Source organism: Ochotona curzoniae, unplaced genomic scaffold (assembly GCF_017591425.1).
Source record: "Ochotona curzoniae isolate NIBS_2020 unplaced genomic scaffold, NIBS_Ocur_1.0 contig_3190, whole genome shotgun sequence".
In the NCBI taxonomy this organism is placed as follows: domain Eukaryota; kingdom Metazoa; phylum Chordata; class Mammalia; order Lagomorpha; family Ochotonidae; genus Ochotona; species Ochotona curzoniae.
The window spans coordinates 21026310-21045528 of NW_024465751.1; the positions used below are offsets into that span (position 1 = coordinate 21026310).

General features: G+C 41.9%; 1 protein-coding gene across 4 annotated transcripts in view; it reads left to right on the plus strand.

The window, feature by feature from the left end:
• RSPO2 (R-spondin 2) overlaps positions 1 to 19219 on the plus strand; it is a 168880-nt gene that overhangs the window by 43889 nt on the left and 105772 nt on the right. The window contains exon 2 of one of the 4 annotated variants that reach the window (XM_040979475.1): positions 10297 to 10313. The exons of the other annotated variants lie outside the window; for them this stretch is intronic. Coding sequence (XP_040835409.1) covers positions 10297 to 10313 — 17 coding nt within the window. The remainder of the gene's footprint in view (positions 1 to 10296; positions 10314 to 19219) is intronic. 4 annotated transcript variants of the gene reach the window in all.

The following is a 19219-nucleotide window of genomic DNA, read 5'->3' on the forward strand; positions in this document are numbered from 1 at the left end:
CTGCTTCATCCTGATTAAATGTTTCTCCATCCTTTTCAACGTGTCATTACCCTATTTTGCCATCTTGATTCTCTGATAGAGTGTATTCTCAACCAGATCATTCAGCTACAATTCTTTATCCTTACGAACTCTGCTACTGTAATCTACCCTAAGAAGCTGGCCAACATTACCTGCCTTGTTATCTTACCTTCTTACTTGTCACAGGACTCTACCTTATGTAACTCCTCTATCTCTGATAAGTAAACAAAACTGACATGGGACTGATGAAAATAGAGAGCCACTACTTTTGTTGAGTGTTTGGATTTCAGTTGGTAGAATTCTGATAACCCTGTTAAATAATGCTGAGTTTCTCACTAGTTTGAACTCTACAAGGACAAGGACTGTCTTTGTGTTTGTGTCCCAGCACTTAATAGAATGCTAAAGATGTGAAAGTTAATTGGAAGAATTATTGCACTGTCTCGGTCAGACTTAATAGTTTTCACAGCTTATTTCGAGCTGGAGTAACTCCCATTAGTACTCTTCTTTCCATCCATTAAAGAGTATTAAATATGTAAATATACTTACGCTTATTACTCAAGTTCTATTTCAGGATTCCTTTCAGTGGAAAAAATGTTTGGCATATCTTTTATTTCCTTTGAGTCATCTTTGTTGTCTGGAACATCATGATAAATGTTGTCTTCAAGATGCTCAGCAATGAAAGAGTTTCTGAGCAATGTAATACTTTCTGAGCCTCCAAGTTAGTGACAAATTATAAAACAGTGATTTTGGGGGGGGTGAGGTTTCCCCAGTCTATTTTAGGTGTGAGGTATTTAAGCATAGGATGTGTTAGTTATTCATTCCATGTATCTATAAGAATTTTCCTTTATGTTACCTTGAATGTTGCTATGGTATTTAAATGGTTAACAGTTGTTTACATGCTAAGGGCAAGGAATAAACATCTTAACTGTGTTCTGTGACACAGCTCTTAGAATAGCAGTTAGCAAAATGTAGAAAAGCGGCCAGAGAATCGGTGTAGCTCTTTGCAGTTTACATCTCTGTGGCAGTTGCTCAGTTTTGCTGTTGCGGTGTAGAAGTAGCCACAGAAGCAAAGAAATGCTCATGACTGTATTCTGATGACAGATTACTTTAAAAGCTATGCTGGCCTTTATTGGCCTGGCCGACCATAATTAGCCAACTTTTGAGGAACTTCCTTTTTGGATGGAAAAGTGGGACTCTTATATGAAGAGGCTTGCCCATGATCTGCTTGATTGTTGTGGTATATAGCAGCACCAGGATTTGGACTGACTCCACCATATCATGATTTTAAAAAAATGAATAGGAAGTATTTGTTCATTCAGATACCAGTGTCTGCTATCTGCAAGGCATTAATGGGCTGCTTTGGGATCCTGTCGTTTAGAGGGGGAGGTAGTAATTTGGATCCATTTATCTTATCTGCCTGAATTAAGTATGTTGACAAGTACCCAGATGGTAAATATTATTGTTGCTACTGGTGAAGGCATTAATGGAGAACACAGCTTTGGAGTGCTACAAAACGATTTTCTAGTCTCATATTTTGATTCAGACAGGATGGGCTAGCCAAGCATAGAGAGGAAGGATGGCCACAGGAGTCTCAAGGATGCCTGCTTCTGTAACACTTGAGGAGTGGTGGAAACATTTCAGAAAGTACATGGAGAAGGGGGCTGGCATGCAAGACACAGTTATTTGTCCCAAATTCTCCATTCCAGGTACCCTCTTACCCCTTTTTTGGAGGCAGGGGGAGAAGGTGAATATTACTATTTAAATAGATGTCCCCCAGGAGGAAGGCAGCATCAGGAGGGGGCAGCCAGTGTTCTTCTCACCACTTCTATGTGCAGCAGATGGCACAAGGGGTAGAGCAAATTACATTGTTTCTGAATTTACAGGGAAGACAGATCACTTCTTGGATTGGAGAAAAGAAAAAGTTTGGAGAAGCTAATGCTTGACCAATTTTCTCTTGGCTATGTGAGATGATGGGGAAAGATAAGACAAAGCAATTATCAGAAGGAAAAGGTCTGGGCCTCTATTATGGCATAGCAGGCAAAGTTGCTAGCTGTGATGCTGACATCCCATATGGGTTCCTGATCGAAACTGAGCTACATCACTTCCAATCAAGCTCCCTGTTAGAGTGCCTGGGAAAGCATGGCAAAGTGCTAGGGTTTCTGCACCTCTGTGGGCGATCCGGAGGATCCTGCCAACTCCTGTCTTCAGCCTGGCCTAGTCCTAGCTGTTGAGGACTGAACCAGTGTCTCTTTTCTTTTTAAAGTAAATTTTCAGTGCTGAGGGACAGAGGGGCGTGAGAGTTACATTAAAGCTTAAAGTGTGCAACTCTTTTGAAAGAAGCTTGCAAAGTATTGAATGTATGATCATGAACTGATTATCTTTTAATGAATGAAATCCTAAAAGAAGCAATATGGTCCATTTTTATTCTTTCTGATAAACTCAGGAAAGCTACCTAGAAATCAAGTTTCAAAGTTACATTTATCCCCCAACCACTCGTGACATTCTAATGGATAGTGTAAATTTAGAATAAATTGTTATAACGGGACTATTTTTTTCTTCTTCTTGTTTTTAATATAAGCTCTCTTCTCTTGAATTTTCCTGAATAAAAATGTCCCATAATGCAGCATGCACTTTGTGTAAGTTCCCTGAAATTAAATATCGTGTTCTTTCCTGTGACTGTATTGAGTGTTAAGCCTGCTTGTAATAATGCCAATGGATTGATCGATTCATTTGTCAGTGTTGACAGTGAAATAATTAAGTTGGGAAACCAGATGTCCATTCTACCTGACTTTTAATTTCCTTTATTATGATTTTTAAAATACAATGGCCAGATCTGGGCCAGTCTGAAGCGATGAGATTCTTCTGGGTTTTTGCGTGTAGGTGCAGGGGCCCAAAACACTTGGGCCATTTTCTGATACCTTCCTATGTACATTAGCAGGTAGCTGGATTAAAAGTGGAGTGACCAGACTGGAACCAGTGTCCATATGGCATGCCAGTGCCGCAAGCAGAAGCTTACTTTGCCATGCCGTTGTGCTATAGTGATGACCCCCCATGTTATGTGTTTAAGTATCAGGACAATGTCTTTTATGACTTCATCAGTTAGGCTTCTCAGTAGAGACATTTAGCCAAGACAAAACACAATATATTTGAGCATCTTTCTTTTAAGCAATGAGCTCTGTTACTAAGAAAAAAGAGGTTGATGTTATGATTTACTGAGAAGATCCAGGAAGTATTGAAGTAACCTAGACATCTTAAAATAACTGTGAGCAGTTTCACAAAATTATTTTGTATTCATTGTTTCTTACAGGTAATTTTATGTCAATTCTTTTAAAATGTGTTAGTTGATTATATTGTTAGTTTAATATTTTTGCCACAAATCACAATTGCAGTATCATCATCAGTTTTTTTCCTGAGATTTTAACAAGTTGGAGACATACTTGGAAAGTTAAAGAGGATTATTAATATCTCCTAAAAACAAAATTATTCTTGTTTGTAACTTATTTGTTAAAATAAGAAACTAACCTTGGTAAAATTTTGTGCAGTCTATAGAACTTACTTAAATTTTGCTAATTTTCCCCCTAATTTGTTTCATAGTACAAAGAAAGGTCTATCCAGATCTAATCCAGGGTCATATTATGCATTTAGTTAATGTGTTTCTGTAATCTGGACCAATTCCTTGGTATTTGTTTTTCCAAGTCCTTGACGTTTGAAAAATGCTGTCCAGTTGCTATGGCTAGAGGTCCTCAGCTGGGTTTGTGTGGTGATTCCTCTTGATTAGATTGAGGCTACTCACTTCTGCCAGAAATAAGACATAAGTGATGCTATATTCTTTTCAGTGCTTCTTTCAGGAAACACATGGTATGGATCTCCTTCACTTCTGCTTGTGCTAATTCTGGTTGTCAAAGATTTATTATCTGCAAGGATATTGGATTTCTTTTGGAAATTTTGCAAGTATCTTGTCGGAGATATCTTAATACTACATGAAATCTTGTTTCTCGTGGTACATTGCTCAACAATTTCAGCCAGTGATTGAGTCAGTTATGACTCTAGGTTGAGGCGTTCCTGATCTGAAAATCCAAAGTTTTGTTTCAACCCCAGAACTTTCAGTATCATCATGATGCTACAAATGGAAAATTTCACACTTGATTTCAGGGGATATAATGCAGTCAGAATTCAGACACATAAAAATATTGTGTACAAGAATCTTCAGATGATACCTCTGAGGTAGATATAAAACATGAGTTTCATAATTAAGCTTTAGAAATTTCAAAATGTGTAAAAAAACATGAAGTTTCAAGCACATTTTGGTTCCAAAGATTTCAGGGATTCTCAAGCTATGTGTTGATTTCCGAGTAGCGATCTGATTTTTTCTTGGATCTGTGTTCATTAATTTAAATTCTGCAAGAAAGAGTTTTTCTTTCTCTTGGATCGAATTGTCTATTTATTTGTATCTGTATAGGTTCATGGCTACTTTCTTCTTTGAATCATACATTTAATTACAGTTGATACAATAAACAATAGTTAGTCAGTTTCAGATAGTTACAATAGATACAGATACAATAAACAATAGTCAGATAGTTCCAGATTGGACATGGGACACCTGGGACCTTTACATTTTTATTCTTTTTACGTGTTCCCATTTTCCTTTTAACACTTTTCTGCTTTTCAACAAGATATTCTTTTTTTTTTTAAGATTTATTTATTTATTGGAAAGTCAGATATACAGAGAGGAGGAGAGATAGAGAGGAAGATCTTCCTTCCCATGATTCACTCCCCAAGAGCCACAATGGCCAATGCTATGCCGATCCAAAGCCAGGAGCCTCTTCCGGGTCTCCCACGCGGGTGCAGGGTCCCAAAGCTTTGGGCCATCCTTGACTGCTTTCCCGGGCCACAGGCAGGGAGCTGGAAGGGAAGCTGGGCTGCCGGGATAGAACCGGCACCCATATGGGATCCCGGGCGTGCAAGAGGAGGACCTTAACCACTTGTGCCACCGTGCCAGGCCCCAACAAGATATTCTTTAGGCTTCTTTCTCCTCTTCTCTCTTCTTCTTCCTCCTTTTTTTTTTAATAGGAAAGGGGAGAGGAAGAACTTCCATCTGTTGATTCACTTCCTAAATGGCTTCAGTGGTTGGGGACAGGCTGGGCTGAAGTCGGGGGCTTCACTTACACCTTGGGTATGTGCGGCCCAAGTGTTAGAGGTATCTTCCTTTGCTTTCCCACACATGTTAACAAGGAGCTGGATTAGAAGGGGAATAGTTGGGATTCAAGCCAGCGCACGTATGGGATTTGGGTATTGCCTTCAGCGGCTTAACCCACTGAGCCACAATGAACCATCTTTCAGTCTGTTCCTGTACTTCCTGTGACCCAGCCTTTGAGCTGGGATTTCTCCAAGGAGCTACTTTTGGTTTTGAGAATGGTTATTTAGGAAGCAAAGTTTGTATGGTAGGTGTGCTCCTGTCATTGCTTCTGGTGCTGCTTGGCAAACAAACCTTGGCTCTGTGTGTGTGTTTACATGAGTCCATATTGTGCACCTGAACTTGCTTTTTTAAAATTCATTTTTGCCTTCCTTCTTCTTCTTATTGCTTCTGTATGTCATTGAGTGTATCAACTAGTAATATGATTCTGCAGGTTGGAACAGTATGACAAGCTCTGCTCATATTTCTCGTGTCCCTTGACCTTTCTGTGTCTTTGTCATTCCTGCTGCATACCTGGCAAAGGGAGCCATTCTCAGTAGTTTCTGTTATATTCACCTTTGTCATCTTTTTGTACAAACACTGTGTTTATTTTCTCGTTGACCCTTTGTTCTGTTATCCAGGGGGAGATACATTAGATATTAGCACATTGCCTTTCAACTGTTTTTGTTGCTATAAAGAGAAGAGATTCCATGTGCTTCGTAGACACAATTGTAGGAGGATAAACCGTAGCATATATGCACTAGGGAATACTGCTCAACCGTAAAACACAATGAAATCCTTTCTTTTGCAACAACATGAATACAACCGGAAGCCATTATACTTTGTGAAATAAGCCAGTCTTAAAAGACAAATATCATATTTTCCCTGACCTGTGGTAACTAACACACAGAGCACACACACATATATACAAAATTGCCAGATTTGAGATTTGATTGCTGTTTGTAGCTTTAGTTTATATTCTTGAGCAGCAGTGGTTGTGTTTTCATACTTGTTATTTGCTGAACTGTTTACCTAATAAGGTGTTAAACCTATGATTGGGAAGTAAATGAAAGTATGTCATTATAAAAACTAAAAGAAAGAGGAAGGTGGGTAGAGACTGGGTAGGAGGGAGGGCAGAGTGGGATGTATTACTATGCTAAATCTGTATTTTGAAAAACATGAAATTTGTTCACCTTACATATATATACACATTTTAATGATATTTATATGTATGTATGTATATGAAGATAATGGGATATTCTGGAAATAGCATCAGAAGTTTAGTTTTCCTCAGCTCTGTTTGAATGGCTGCGTTGTACTGGGTGGTGTGGATGTTTCATAATTTATCCAATTACTCTGCTACGAGTGGGCACTTGGGCGTGTCCCAGGATAGGCACGAACAGGAAAGAATTTTGCTGCACGAACAACCTTGTACAAATGTTACTTTCAGAGCAGTGTCATTTTTCTATTTCATTGAAATGACTTAATTCAACTTTTAAAGAATTATCTTTGGTAGAGAGAGTGTTAGAATTATTTATGTGTAATTTACTTTGCTTCCTTGGGAAGTATTCTTTAGTCTATAAGACTGTTAAATTCTCTGACTTTTAAACACAGAAACATTCCAGATTGGAACTACACACCATGAAATTTCAGTAATTTAATTCATGTTTAATGTGTGGTCAAAAGAACCCTTATGCTTCCTGGCTTTTTATTATCTTAGGTAATCTGAGTAGCTTCTAATGAGAGGTTCTGAAAGAATTTGGGTAACTGGTTTTATAGCCGTAATTGAGACACGACTCTGCATAACTCCTTCCATCCACTGCTTCCTCCTCCTGCTGCAGGACACAGACCTTAGAGACCACAAGCATGGCCCTGTGAGCTCTGAATCCATAGTTATTATTCTATTATCAGTTTCTTGGAGATATACGTTTTTCTGAATACTTGGGTATTTAATATCTACTACGTTTCTTTGTAAATAGAGCATCATACTGAACAGAAGCCTGTACTTTGTGACTTTACACATAAAGGAGTTTAAAGCACTGCTCTATCATGCCTTCGGAGTGACCACACCTCTGTTCCACTGTCACCACCTGAGAGGAAGCCAATCCTCGTTTTATTTGTACATCCTTTCTTTTAAGTGTTCGTGTTCTGTTGGGCTTTTACCTTTTCATCTAAGCTCAAAGCCTATCATTGTAGTTGAGATGCCATGTGTTGTATTTTATCTGATCCTCCTGCACTTGAACTCGGGCTTTCCTGACAAAGACTCTGTTGTTTCTGCGCTGACTGACTTTAACTAGAAGCTGGTGCTTTCTGAGCTTGGTTTTCACGTGGGCTCCGGGAGTGAGGTGGTCAGCTCCTCGGGATGTCTGCCCACTGCACCACTTTGCACAACTCTGAATTTCTACTATTGGATGAGAGTGACATGATTTATTCCCTTGCAGTAACTGTGAAGAGGAGTTGAGCACACATGATCTGAGGAACAATGAGTAGGAATGTGCATTGGTTGAATTTGAAAACTTAATTATTAAACCAATCCCTCTCTCCCCTTTTTCAATTTGTTACACTTGGGTATTAAAAACAAACAAAAAAACCACACACAGACAACACTGTCTCTCATCTTCCCTTTTACTGATCTTCTCTAGATGAATTACTGTTTTTTTTTTAATTTCTTATTTAAGAATGCTTCAAAAATTTGTGAATAGTGAAATTAAAAGCTCACATTAGCACAGAAATTTTAAATCCATTTGTAGCTCTTTTTTATAATATGTATTTCCTATGAAATATTTGAAGATATCTTGTGTTCATAGATTTCAGTTTTTTTTCCAATAGACTTTTAACTTTATTTCCACACATTTTTTGAAGTAATCTCATATATATGTAAGGATTATTAAATATTTTGGTATGCATGTTGTAATGAAGTGATTACTATAGCTAAACAAATTTATAGTTTCATCACCTCATATAATTTCCTGGTTGTGTGTGTAGCGGGTGGTGGTCCTGGTGGTGTTTTTTAAGAGCACTGTACAATGTCACTTTCTGGTGTCTAATGTGTGTTTACATCCACTCTCTCACATGTGCTTTGGGCTTTGGAATGAAGGGGAAACATTTCTCTACCAAGGGAAGTCCCCGAGGGTGGGAATTTATATCACTTAAATTTGGGTGCTCTTGACAGACACAGGGAAGAATTTTTCCTTCAATTTTTGGAAATGGGGTTAGACCATTTGCACTCTCCCATACTCTGTCTCCCCTCTTAAGAACCGACAGAGACCTGAAGACAGGGACTGCCTGTAGAATGTATTAAAAATGGGGCTTATGTAAAGTGGAATGGTGTTGGGGTTATTGTTAAAACTGTAGTGAAGTAGGGAGGCAGCTTGCTAAAAGCACATATGAATGGAGCCTACTGGGTGTTTATCTAGAATTTGTAGTGAGATTTCAGTAAGATTGGCAAAGCTTTGGGATATTGGTGTGATTTGTAAAGGTGAGCAAAACCCTTCCTGAACCTATGGCAAGGAGACCAAAGGCCAACCAAGGCTTCATATAGAAGATATGACCCTTTCCCTCTCTAACAAATTGGAGAAGTTAGTACATCCCTCCAATCCTCTAATATTCAGAGGTCTTCAAAATTTGACTTCCTACCTATAGTATTGAGAGGAGAGAAGTTTTATGTTCAATTAAATTGATGGTTTTTAAAGATTTATTTTTATTTGAAATGAAGAGTTACAGAGAGAAGGGACATAGTGGAAAAGATTTTCCATCTGTGGTTTCATTTCCCCCATGGCAGCAATGTCTATAGCTAAGCCAAGTTGAAAATGGGAGCCTCTTCTGGGTGTCCTACATGGGTACAGGAGCCCTAGGACCTGAACCATTCTCTGCTTTACAAGGCAATAAGCAAGGAGCTGTATCGGAAATAGGGCAGCTGGGACTCAAACTGGTATCCATATTGGATGCCAGCACCAAAGGCGAAGCTTAATGAACCACATCTCTGCCCTGGCCCCTAAATTGCTGTTTTAAACAGAAAAAGAATGGGCCTGAAGTGTGGAGAACTATAATGCTTTATTCTTTCATGTAAGGACTCTTCTTAATCTAGGGAATTGGTACTCTGCTGGAAAGTGGGAGTCTAACAGAGGAAGGGGAAGAATTTTGGGGAAAACTTAGTTTGAGTTACTGTCATATAAATAAACTATTTCAGAAGACTAGTTATGATCGGTTTGGCAAAATGACTTTATAGTCAGTGAGTTATACAGTGTTGTCATAAGATTATTCAAAATGCTTGAGATACATTGCTCAAAGTGATTGAGACTATGTCTTAGGGAGTTTTCCCCTTATTTAATGCTACATTAAATTTGGCATATCACATGCGCATATCTTGTTAAATTAGACCATATGTTCTGGGAGGCAAAGCAACTCATTTTCTGAGGATCCAAGTGAAAAGAGTGTGCATAAAACTTGTTAACTGAGAAGTCAATTTCAACAATGCATTCTTTTGCAATTGTAAATGGCTCTATTAGAAGTTAAACACTGTGGTAGCCTTTGGGCACATTGAATCATGTAGGATAGGACGCCTACCTTTGAAGAGTCCACTGTCTACTAAGGGAGACATGCAGAGAGCTGAGTGATTACATGGTTGATGAGATGAAGACAGGAATTCGAGGGGTGAGTGAATGTGTTCTAGAGTTACAGGGTGATGAGCGGAAGTAGAACTCCAAAGGCGTGAGGCTAGTGTTTCGTGTCCTAATTGACATACGTCAGAGGTGGGACTAGGTAGAAGAGACCAAGTACGTAAAAGGAGTTGAAGGAGAGTAATGTGATTTTTCAGATGATTAAGAAAATTTAAAAGTTGTGTGTTTAATTAGACTAGTTGGGTATGAGAACTGCGATCTGAAAGTGTGCATGCTGATGGAGTGGCTCATGTCCTGGAATGAGAAATAGGGCGATGCGAATGCAGAAGAGTGAGAGAAGGATCCTTCAGAGAATGCTGAGCGCTAAGAGCTGTTAACTGGAGGTGGGCAAGCATCAAGGGTCGCTGGGAAGTTTTGGTTGTTGAGATGTAAGCAGAAGTCTTCTAGTTGGACTTTCTGGAAAAGCTGTTGGCATTTTGTAAAAAGCACGAGAGAACCAGTTGGTGTATGTGTGGTCTTGCCTGTGGTGTCAGGCAGCAGATGCCTCCTAATTTCAAAAGCACCTGGAAAATCAGGATTTTGAGGTGTAGACAACTGGGAATGTCTGACACATGTTTCCTGTTTCAGTACCATTGATATGAAAGCACAATGTATATTCTTAAGAATATTTTTAGAAAAACATTACATATTAGTGGGTATATACCAGTGGTTGCATATTTGGGTTAAGTGTTATGTTTTAACTGCCATCTGGGATATCCTTATCCCATGTTATTTTAGGTCTGGATCTGCTTTTAATCTAACTTCTTGCTAGGGCGCGCCTTGAGAAGTAACAGATAGTGTCCAGTATTGGCCCTCTGCCTCCCACATGGGAGACCCAGATGAAGTTCCTGGCTCCTGGCTTCCATCTATTGTGGGCATTTTGGGAGTAAACCAGTGGATGGAAGAAATTCTCTCTTGCTCTCTCTCTCTCTCACACACATACACGCAGCCTTTATATAAACTTTTAAAAATATGTTAGTCCATCAGGAAAATGTCATAACTTTAATATGCATTCAATCAGCAGATACTTTGGCATTTTCCATAAGGATATTAGCACTAGACTTTTTTTTTAAAATATTTATTTTTATTGGAAAGTCAGATATACAGAGAAGAGGTGAGACAGAGAGGAAGATCTTTTGTCTGCTGATTCACTCCCCAAGTGACCACAATGGCCAGAGCTGAGTCAATCTGAAGGCCAGTGCCAGGAGCTTCTTGCAGGTCTCCCACACGGGTTCAGTGTCCCAAGGTCTTGGGCCTTTCTCAGTTGCTTTCCCGGGTCACAGGCAGGGAGCTGGGTGGAAAGAGGGTCTGAGAGGACATGAATTGGTACCCACATGGGAACCCAGCACATACAGAGTGAGGACTTTAGCCACTAGGCTATAGCACCGGGCATGGCACTAGAAGTTCAAAAATGGAGATGGTTGGTCTTTCTCATCCATCTTGATTTAGGTGAACAATGAAAAAAAAAATTAAAAAAAAAAACAAAAACAGAAACAACTCAGACCCTGGAAGGATAGTTGACAGTATCATGTGAACATGTGATTGAAAGTGGTTCAGACTAAAGGGGCAAGGAAAGCCCAGAGAACCAATGCGTGCCGTGGCGTTTGTTGTCTTTGCAGAGAATAAGATTAAAGATCCAAATGCGAAAAGGTTGTATGGGCTCAGCTCAGTTTATTTTTTATACCAATAATCAGTTTTGGGTAGTGTGTTTAGTTTTGAGTTGAATTCACTTTGTTATGAGACTCACAGGTCAGAAATCAAGCAATGTATCTTTTTTTTTTTTAATCAAATATACTTCTACAAATCTTTTTGCATTTGGAAGCATCTGTATCATTCTGGCCTCACTTAAATATGTAAAACATATTCTGACAGTATTTTAGAAGATTTTAATTTGAAAGACTGAGGGTAACACACAGAGAATCACACAGGGGAGGGAGTGCCAGGTGGAAAGGGCTCCTTTTGTTGATTTGTCCAAGAAGGTGCAGAAAGAGATCTTCTGTCTGCTGGTTCAGAACAGCAATGGCTGGATCTGACCTAAATCAAGAGACCAGAAATTTATCCTGGTCCCCCATGTGTTTGGGAGGAATTCAACTCCTTGAGCTCTTTCAGTGCACATTAGCAGGATGCTGAACTTAGAGCTGAAACTTGGACTTATGCACTCTGAAGTGGGTTCCCATCCTACATGGCTTCTTAAGACCTATGGCAAATACGTACGCCTACGACTGTGTTAAATTTATATGCAGTAACAAATAATCAGTTCTTAAGCTTGTATGAAATGTTTTCTTAAAGTATGAATCATTGAATTAAAAATCTGAATTTTTAAACAGTCGTGGAAGCATGAAATTCAGAGTACTGTTACTCTTCAATTTTTGGTGATTCCCTGAAAAAGAAATCTTAAAGAAGTCTTAGCATTGGATGACAGACAGTATGCATGGTTCAAGTGTGTGGGCCATCCTCCATGGCTTTCCTAGGCATGGTAGCAGGAAATGGAATCTGTGGTGGAGCAGCCAGGTCCAGAACTTGTGTCTGCATGGGATGCTGGCATTGTAAATGGGACCTCCATTTGCTACGCTATAGTGCTGGCCTGCATGCATTTATTTTTCATGCTTTATCTTGATTTTCTATCCTGTCCCTGTTCCCTTTTAACTCCTGTTGAACATTTTGAGACATTTGGCAAAGAGGAACAAAGAGTTTTAATTTTATTGAATGTGAAACTGCTTAGGTCTGGATAATGTCTATATTTTTGCTAAGTCTGGAAAGATGTAAGCTTTTGCCAACACTGGAACAGCTTAAGAAACTATTGAAATCATACGTGTATTGTTTTGTCTCCTATGTAAGAAAGCACTTCTGTGTGGCCTGGTTTTGCTTGATGTAGTCTTGGTTAAGCTGGTTGGCTGCTTGAGGTCTCTGATGTTGACCTCAGGGAGGCTTGGGAATTATTGGTTAATATAGCACGGTGTGAGAGAGATTTTATTTCAAATGCCATCTATCATTAATACAGGCATTCTTCCCTTATAGACCCAATGCTTTATATAAGAATGTGTTCTTATTTCTTGGGCTAATTCCCTGATTTTCCCTGAGTGAAACAAGAGACTCACTCCTTGCACCCGCCCACCTCCACCTGCTCAGCTGGAAAGGTCTTGCCTTCAGTGCTGTGAGCAGTATTGAAACTCGGATTCTTTTTTTCGGGCAGGATTTAAGTGAAATTCCTTGTAGCAAGGAAACATAAATAAGAGTGAAAGGGATACTTTTATCTATGATTCAGAAAATAAAAATATTACATCAAATAATGCCTTGCTTCTCTTTCTGTGTGATCAACTGCTCTGTGACACAAAATCCTGGATAAGATTTCAGATTCTAGAAAGGGTTTTTATGGGTGAGAATTCACAAAAACATCTGGGAATTTAGATGTAAAGACCTTCCCTGTGAGCAGCCCACAGACCACTGCCACTCACCTGTGCCTTGCCCTCCCTGACACTTGTAGATTTCTTGAAATTGAAACGTCAGTTTAGAATTTCTTTAATCCTATAAAATTGAAAATTTCTTGAGTCTAGATGAATCATTCATTACTAATATTACTAGGAAATAAGTACACCTTTGTTTTAATTTTTTTTTTATTGGAGATAATTCTACCAGCTTGTTACACTGTCCTTCCCGATGCCTTCCTGACTTCATCCTTGTGTCTGCAAGTCCTTTAGAAGGCTGGAGTATTCGTAACTCTTGAAAATATTTCCTTGTTGTTCCTTCTCTGCTTTTGGGTTTGGTGTATCATCGACTCCATTTCCACCAGAGAAGATGAAGTTTGAACTCATCTTCACTCTTTCCTTTTCTCACCACACACAGCCATGCCTCTCTCCTATATTTTTCCAGGGAGAATATGTTGTGCTTACAACCTTGCAAACATGAGCCACAGAAGAGCCATCTAAGGAGTATGTTGTATTTCCAAATCGAATACTGCAGTCTTCTTTTACCTTTGATTTAATCTTCTGCAGATTCAGTTACCTATGGTCTAAGAGTATTTTAGTACAATGAGGAATTTAGAATTACATATATATACATATAAAAATTTCATTTTTAATTTTTGATTTTGTTTACATAGTAGACCGAGATGAGACCCTTTTCTTCCAAATCTTCCCCTCTCTACCTCCTGTATCTTGGGGAAGTGGAGGGAATTAGGAGCAAAGCTACACCCAGTCTCCCAGGCACCTCAGTACCCAGATATGGGGAATAGCCACCTGATGCCATCCCGGGGCCTCTGATATGTGGCCTGCTTTGAGAGTTTGGCTTGAGTGGTTTCAATAGTTCTGAAATGCTATTGATGTTGCCAATCCAAGGATGAGGAAATGCTTCCAAGATGAATTTGCTGATACACTCTACCCCAGAGTCTCCACTTGCGCAGATATTTCTGCCAAAGCTTGGCTGGGGTAGTTGTCCAATTTGTTCTGCTTTCCTCCCTCTGTTATGGCACCGGATGTTCTCTGCATATTCGATAGATGGTCATATTCTCCATGTGCATCTGGTCATGCTGTCCACTGCTCCATTTTTCTACTGTGAAGGTCCAGTTCTGACACAGGCACTGCAATCTCAGACCACAGATCCTGCGATTCTCCCCATGGTTGGAGTTCTGAGTCCAGTAGTTCAGTTGGGAGGATCCCCACAGAAATCTCACTTGAGGTGATACCAGACCTGATTTTTTTTTCCCCAAGATTTATTTATTTTTATTGGAAAGGCAGATAGATATACAGAGAGAATGAGGGACAGAAAGATCTGTCTGCTGGCACACTCCATAAGTGGTTACAATGGCCAGAACTGAACCAACCCGAAACCAGGAGCCAGGAGCTTCTTCCGGGTCGCCCATGCTGGCTCGGGGTCCTAAGGCTTCAGGCATTCATTGACTGCTCTCCCAGAGCTGGAAGGAAAGTAGAGCAGTTGGGATTAGGACTGGTGCCCATATGGGATCCCATCCTGACATGTGCAAGGTGAGGACTTTAGCCACTAGGCTACGGTGCTGGACCTGAGATGTGACTCTTGTGTGTTTGCCAGTATGGGATCCAGCTCAGTCTGTCACCCAGTGTCAGTGTACACACATACTGCTAGTTGTAATTGCTGGGCCATTTCTATCTCCAACCCCATCTCTTATGGAAATCATTGATTGCTGTGGCCCAGCCCAACCTGCCTACCATACACTCAGCCCTCATATTCACCAATAAAACCTGCAGCCTTGTTGGGGCAACTCCTAATAAACCGCTTTAGGCCTGGTCCTAGGCTTGGTTCCTATGTTTGCCTGTATGTGCAGCAGACTGGTCCAGTCTGTCCCACATCCCAATCAGCTCTTGTACATGTCAATGGATGTGGAAACTTAGCTCAACACAACTGACCCCACTATCTAGCCCATACTCATACTGGCGGGTGCCACCCCTGTCCAGCCAGACCTGTCTCCAGCCCTGTCCCTAGCCCTGATTCTCATAATCACCAGTGGGAGCTGAAGCCAATCAGACAGGTGCCCACATTTTCCCCAACATGCTCACTCTCAGCCCTGGCTCTTGCACTTGTCAGGTGATTCTGTAGTCTTGCCTACAGGACTTGCCCTCCATCCCAGCATTTGCCTGCTGATGTTATGGCAAAGCCCAACCAGCCTGCACCTTCTCCAGCCTATGCATGCACTAGTGGATACAGTTGGTGAGCTCAGCCTGGCTTTCTCCACAGCCCAGCTCAAATGCAGGCCACAGGTGTTGTAGCACTGCCTAGCATGGTCTGACCCAGTTCCAGTACTTGTGCTTTCCAATGGGAGCAGTGTTCCAGCAGGTGAGCCTCCTGCAGCTCCCCCTATTGGGTTACAATAGCTCCTGCAACACCCCCCACCATCTCATGTCTGATGGTGGGTGCTGCCACCCAGTCTGGCATGGCTTGCCTCACCTTGGCATTTGCTGGCGGGTGCAATAGCCTGGCCCGGCCTTATGCTGCTTATGCTGATGGGTACTGCCCAGCCCAGGCTGCCCCCAGTTTTAGCCCTAATGTGGACTGGCTGGTGTCACAGTCTGAATCAGCCTATCCTGCATCCCATCCTGGTTCTCATATCAGCCAGAGGGTGTTATGAGCTGGCCCAGCCTGACCTGCCCCCAGACCTGATCCACATATATGCTGGCAGGTTCTGTAAACTGACCTGGTCTGGGCTGCTCCCAGCCTTGATTCTGGTGCTCCTCTACAGGGGCTGTATCCGTATAGAGGAGTTCCCCAATCTCCTCTAGCAGGTCTCTTCCCAGTGATGGATCTCGCACACATAGTGAGTCCTTGGCCCAAATCTGATGACTTAATCCACCTCAAGTTCTGGCAGGAACAGTAGCTTTGCCTAACTGGCCCACGTCCACTCCGGTTCTTACTGTTGGGTGCTGTACCCCGGCCCTGCCCGGTCCATGTTCAGACACAGCTGTGATGGTTCAGCTGGAACAGAGACCTATTGCAGCCTGTGTTATGCCTTCCCTGACTTTCATAAACACCAGCGGATGTTGGAGTCTATCCCAGTCTGGCCTACCACAGACCTGTCTACACCCATGTCAAGGGATATTGCAGTCACATCCAGCCCAGATCACAGCTCCCATTCTGGTTCTTATGCTTTCCAGTGGGGATCACAACCCATTTGGGGCATCCCCTTAGCTCCCCAATCAGACCAGTTCCCAGCCACAGATTTTGCTCGTGCCAGAAGTTGTTCTGGCCCAGATCATTATAGCCCTTCCTTTGTCTTGGCTTTTGCCATCAGATGCTACAGTCTGACCTGTCTTAGTCCACCTCTGTCCTAACTCTTGCTGGTGGGTGCTGCAGCTGAGCCCTGCCCAGTCTGCTTCCATCCCTGGTTCTTGCATATCAGTAGGTGTAATGACTAGCCCAGCATGACCTGCACTGCAAGTCAGTCTGGCTCCTGCACATGCAAGAGAGCTAAGGTTGGTCTAGCCTTACCCAGTCCGGCCACTCCACAACCAACCCACACACTTGCCAATGGGTGGAGCTACTTTTCCTGGCCCAACCAATACCCAGAACTGAATCGTAAGCTTGCCAACAGGACTATGGCCCACAAGGGGAGTTTCCCAAGTTCCCCCACCAGACACACTTACAGATCCAGATCTCACATGTGGCAGTGGGTACTAAGCCCTAACCTGGCATAGTCTGTCCCTTCCATCTCAGTCTCTGTACAAACTGGTGGATGTTGCATCTTGGTCTGCCCCACACCCCATTGTTGGATACACCTGTGGGTGTTGCAGCCTGGAACTTCCTGGCCTGTTTCCAGCCCCAATACACATGTTTTGGAGGGCTTCCTTGACATGCATAGCTCAACCTGTCACCAACCCCAGCTTTTAAGCAAGCCAGTGGAAATTGCAGTTCCACAGAGATGGGCCCATATATCCCCCCTCTCCTCCCACCCCAGAATCTCCTGCCCCAACTTAAAACTCATTTGCTGGTTATTGTCGTGGCTCAGCCTAACATTACCTATCCCGTATTTTGATTCCTTGGCAGATACTGTGATCTAGCCCTGCCAGGTAGACATCCAGCCCAGCTTTAGTATGTACCTGTGAATGGTGGTTAGCTGTGGCCAATGATAACTAGCCCAGCTGAGATCTTCCACATGGCCTGCTGTGTCTGATGAAAGTCCTACAGCTTCCACCCTCCAAACCACTCGATCTCAGCCCATTAGCTTGGCTGCCAATACAGTGGCTTTGTCAATGGGAGTCCCTCAGAAGTCATTCCTTACCTGTAACATAGTCCCCTGGCAGTCTTCTTTCCCACACATCTCCTCACCCCCTCCCTGATCAATCCATGGGCCACCTATGTGGGGAGATCCCCAGGCTCACTCTGCCTGGCTGGATACAAAGCCCCAGCCCCCTAAGCTTTTATTCTCTGGCCTCAATGAGTGCTGGGCAAGGCTTCTTGCACCCCATGAGCATTCACCCAGCTTGGAGGCTAGAATATATTTTGAATACCAAATTTACTTAATGTTTATGACAGTGTTAAAATTTTTCCATCTTGTTAGCTATCAATGATTTTCAATACTTAATTTATAAATAAATTTTATCATAAGAATGTCTAAAAAACATTATTTGTAGGTGTCCCCTGGGCATCCATTGGTATCTTGGATATAACCCTTGAGGATGGGGGCCCACTATAATTACTTTTAACCTGAAGATGTCTGTTTCTCTTTCTATGCATTTAGTTTGCCTAAACCTTTCCCAAATATGTTTTTTTAAAAGATTTATTTTATTTTTTTTGGAAAGGCAGATATACAGAGAGGAGGAGAGACAGAGAGGAAGATCTTCCATCCGATGATTCACTCCCCAAGTGAGCACAATGGCCGATGCTATGCCGATCCAAAGCCAGGAGCCTCTTCCGGGTCTCCCACGCGGGTGCAGGGTCCCAAAGCTTTGGGCCATATTCGACTGCTTTCCTGGGCCACAGGCAGGGAGCTGGAAGGGAAGCGGGGCCGCCGGGATTAGAACCGGCGCCCATATGGGATCCTGGGCGTGCTAGGTGAGGACCTTAACCACTGTGCCACTGTGCTGGGCCCCCCAAATATGTTAAAGCACATTAATGGTCTTACTGTGTGAGAAATGTCTTTCAGAGTTTCTGGTGTGCAGCTTCTCAGCCGGTTGCTTTAGTGAGTCAGCATCATTTTAGGATTTCTGTTGAGCAACATCCGGGTGGTTCCTTCTGTCCCTCACTTGTGTTGAACACCTGTGACATGGATTACAGCTCCTACTTTGGTTGTAGCTGTTGGTTTGCTTGCTTTTTATTGTGAAGTCTATCCTTCAGTAGCTTTCTGATCGGGCACATGGATGTATCTCTTTGTGACCTTAGAGAATTCCTCTCCTGCACCGACTGCTTTGAATGGTCCTCAATGTTTTGTGGAGGTGTGCTATAGCCATCCCCTTCCAGATTCCAATCTCTGGAGAGAACTTGTATAACACCAGCTTACCTCACTGAGCTGCTGCAGCTCCCCACAGGGTGGTGGAAGGCAGGATCTTGTGTATCAGCAAAGTATCATTACTTTCCCTGAATTGTCTTGTCCCCACCTTCAAAAGTTACATCTAGGTGCAATTTTGGTATCTCAGTTTTCTTTGTGATTATCAAAGAGAAATGGAAGCAGATAGGTAATTGAATTGGTTACAACAGCTTTTCTTCAGGAACTGTGGAAATAAAAGACTTCAGTCTGAGATTGGGTTCAACACTGAATGAAGCAAAGGAAAGCAGGGTTTTATTAACAAGGGGGTTAGGGCCAGGGGGTTGTATGTAGGTGTATACAAAATTACAGAGAAGATACGCGAAGAGCATGACAATGCTTGCCCAACTGATGTCACAGGATCCTTCTAAAGGCCCAACAGGG